Below are 2,914 nucleotides of genomic sequence, written 5' to 3'. Positions count from 1 at the left end.
GGCCCTGTCTCCCACATCTGGCCTTTTCACCACAGGCACCTCCAGGACACACAGAAGAGTCCTGGAACTTTGAGGAGGAGCCCACAGCAAGTGGGAGTCAGCAGGGAGGGGGTAAGGTCGGGGAAGCTGGGCCTAAAGAAACCCCTCCATCAAATGACTAATGAAGCCCCGGGAAGCAGGGGCTAAATCCCTGTGACAAGAAACGGAAGGGGGGTAGTGGAGGGGTTTTGGTGGGAGTTGGGAGGGTGGGCATTAATGATGTTCCCACTCCATTTCCGTTTATAGGCTGTAGAAAACAAGAGATGATTCTGCCTTTGTACTTGGCATTGACCCAAACCTCCTTGTGAGCTCACACTTTGTGAGCTGATTACTGCACTTAGTATTAGACCAGTCCATAGAAAGTGGGAGCAATGGCTGTGACTCTGTTGGAAGTCTGGTGCAGAGGAATGGACCTGGACTCTAGGAAGGCCTTGCTATTCATGGAGATCCCTGTGGAGTGCAGTGAGGCAGAAATTAAAGAGATCCTGAGGAGAGGCTGAGTCCCTCTGCACCTACAGGGTGCTGGGCACAGTGTTCAGAAGGGAAGACCACACTAATGCAGTTTTCCTTGAATTGACTGACACCATCAACTATGCTACAGTGCCCAGCCGGATCCTAAGAAAGGGAGGTACCTGGGAAGTGGTGGTGAAACCCTGTAGCCCAGATGAGGAATTTATCAACAAACTGAAGGACTTCCTAAAAGATGAGGGCTGAAGAATGGTAGATGTTGCCAAAACCCTGCAGTACAGCACTCACTCTGAGGGCGCAGATTCAGAGGGTGTGTCTCAAGTCAGGCAACCAGTCTTGCAGCTTCTGAAAGAAAGTCTATGGTACTGAAAACTCAAGACATTTTTGGGAAACACTCTCCCAGGTCCAGGTGAAGAGAGCTTTGAAACCTGGCTAGAGCAGGTGACTGAGATGATGCAGCTATGGCAGGTGCATGAGATAGAGAAGAGGTGGCATTTGCTGGAGAGCTTATGTGGCCCTGCCCAGTCCATCATGCAGGTGCTGAGGGCCAGCAATGACTTCATGACAGTGAAGGAGTGCCTGGAGGCCCTGAAGCAGATCTTTGAGGATAAAGAGGACCATAGACCTTCACAGTTTAAGTTAGTCCAGACCTTCCAGAAGTCTGGAGAGACTATCTCTGGTTTTTTGGTACGATTAGTGCCCCTGATTCAGAAAGCCATGCAGCACAGCCCCTTGTCAGTGAGAAGCGCAGACACGACTTGCCTGAGACACATCCTAGCTCGAGCCTCCCTGACCACTGCCCTCCAGGGCAAGCTCGAGCTACTGGATCAGTGAGAGTGTGCACCCACTTTCCTGCAGTTAATGAAGCTCATTCAAGATGAAGAGGAGTGTGAGGCCACCATGGCAGTGACCGAGGAGAACCAGAGTCAAGCAGAAAGTGTCTGCAGGGCATCAGAAGACAGTGTCCTGACCCCACAGGTCATGGTGCAGGCAGGGTCATTTGCTGAGAACAGCACTCAGACCATCCAGGAAGGAATCGTTCTGTTTCTGAAGTGCAGGCGGCTATCCTCCAGCTGTGACACTGGAGGCATATAATAATAATAATAATAATGCCACAGCCAGGCATTATTTCCTAGGGCCGAGAACCAGCCTCCGGCAAAGCCCAGGCCTCAGCTGGCAGCAGAAGAGTCAGGGAACGAGAGAGGGGCTGGAGCCATTGAACCACCCCAAGGCTTAAGAAGCATAGGCTCAACATATCCAGGCACACCCTCTGCTAGCAGGCAACAGAAAAAGTGTAACGGGGGAAAAGGCAGTCCACACAAACAGCGGGGGCCTTGAGTGGGGCAGAGGGGCAGGGAAGCCAGGCGCAGCCCCCTCAGCTTCTACCAGCTGGAAGGTGCTCCACCAACCAAGCCAAAATTAGTTCAGGGAGGTGCTGGAGGCCCAAGCAGGGTACCGTCATGTGCAGCAAAATGGGTGCCTGCACCTCAGACAGAGACCCCTACATAGCAGAGGCTGAAGAAGGTGTAGTTGGGGGCTCTGGCATTGGCCCTGGCTCCTGGCCGCCTGCAAACACCCACCCTGTGGGCTCTGAGCTACCAATGCTGATGGGCCCCCAGGCCAAGTGGGGCCTAGAGGAGCCTCTCTGGAGGCCATCTCTGCCACAAGGAGCCAGCGCTGGCAAGGAAGAGCTGTGGGGCACACAGGAGATGCTCCGGTGGGGAGATCGCAGGATCCAGCCTGTCTTCAGGATCATATACACTGCCCTAGGGAGTCCCCAGGAAGGCAGCACCCTGGAGCCTTTCCGCAATTGAGAGCAGAGGACCCCGAGGCCCATGGCACCCAGCACCAGTCTACAAGCAATCTTCCCCCACCCCAGCCTCCGCAGCCTGGAAGGACTGTAGGGACAAGGGCAGCAAAGACTGTGAGGAGATGATAGGGCCCTGGGTACCTGGTGGGCAAGTACCCCACAACTGGCTTTGCTGTGAGTGGGTGTGCATGGTATAAACTTTTGTTCCAAAGGAGGAAAAGGAGAAGGAGGAGGAAAAGTGGAAGGAGGAGGAGGGAGATGCAGGAAGAGGAGAAGGGGCATGGAGGAGAGGGAGGAAGAGGAGGAGGAGAATTCATTGGCAGGAAGGAGGGTTCTTTTGTTCTGCTTAGGTTTGTGCTTGGTCACTTGAGACCTGAGACTCACCTGGAGAAGTAGCACTCACCAGCTGCCAATGCCAAGGTCATCCCCAAAGCTTGCCAACTGGGAACAGTCCTGAGCGGCCAGCCCCAGCCTAGGTGAGGGGTGCCTGCAAACAGCTGTTGCCCACACTGGCCTGAGAGATGTTAAGGGCCATGTCATGGTGCCTGGGCCTCCTCCACCCCTCCAGAGGGGATGCCTATTCAGCATCCCCTGGAG

At 54.4% G+C, this 2,914-nt stretch overlaps 1 protein-coding gene across 1 annotated transcript; it reads left to right on the top strand.

Annotated features, from left to right (window-relative positions):
• The first annotated feature begins 410 nt into the window (after positions 1-410).
• Positions 411-1,845, top strand: PNMA5 (PNMA family member 5). Its single transcript, XM_070291205.1, is given in 2 exon segments — positions 411-535; positions 537-1,845. Coding segments are annotated over 2 exon segments (1,434 nt in total).
• The last annotated feature ends 1,069 nt before the right edge of the window (positions 1,846-2,914 follow it).

Source organism: Ovis canadensis, chromosome X, assembly GCF_042477335.2.
Source record: "Ovis canadensis isolate MfBH-ARS-UI-01 breed Bighorn chromosome X, ARS-UI_OviCan_v2, whole genome shotgun sequence".
NCBI classification, from domain to species: domain Eukaryota; kingdom Metazoa; phylum Chordata; class Mammalia; order Artiodactyla; family Bovidae; genus Ovis; species Ovis canadensis.
Note: the sequence above shows the minus strand (reverse complement) of the source record. Positions and strands in the feature narration are given on the sequence as shown.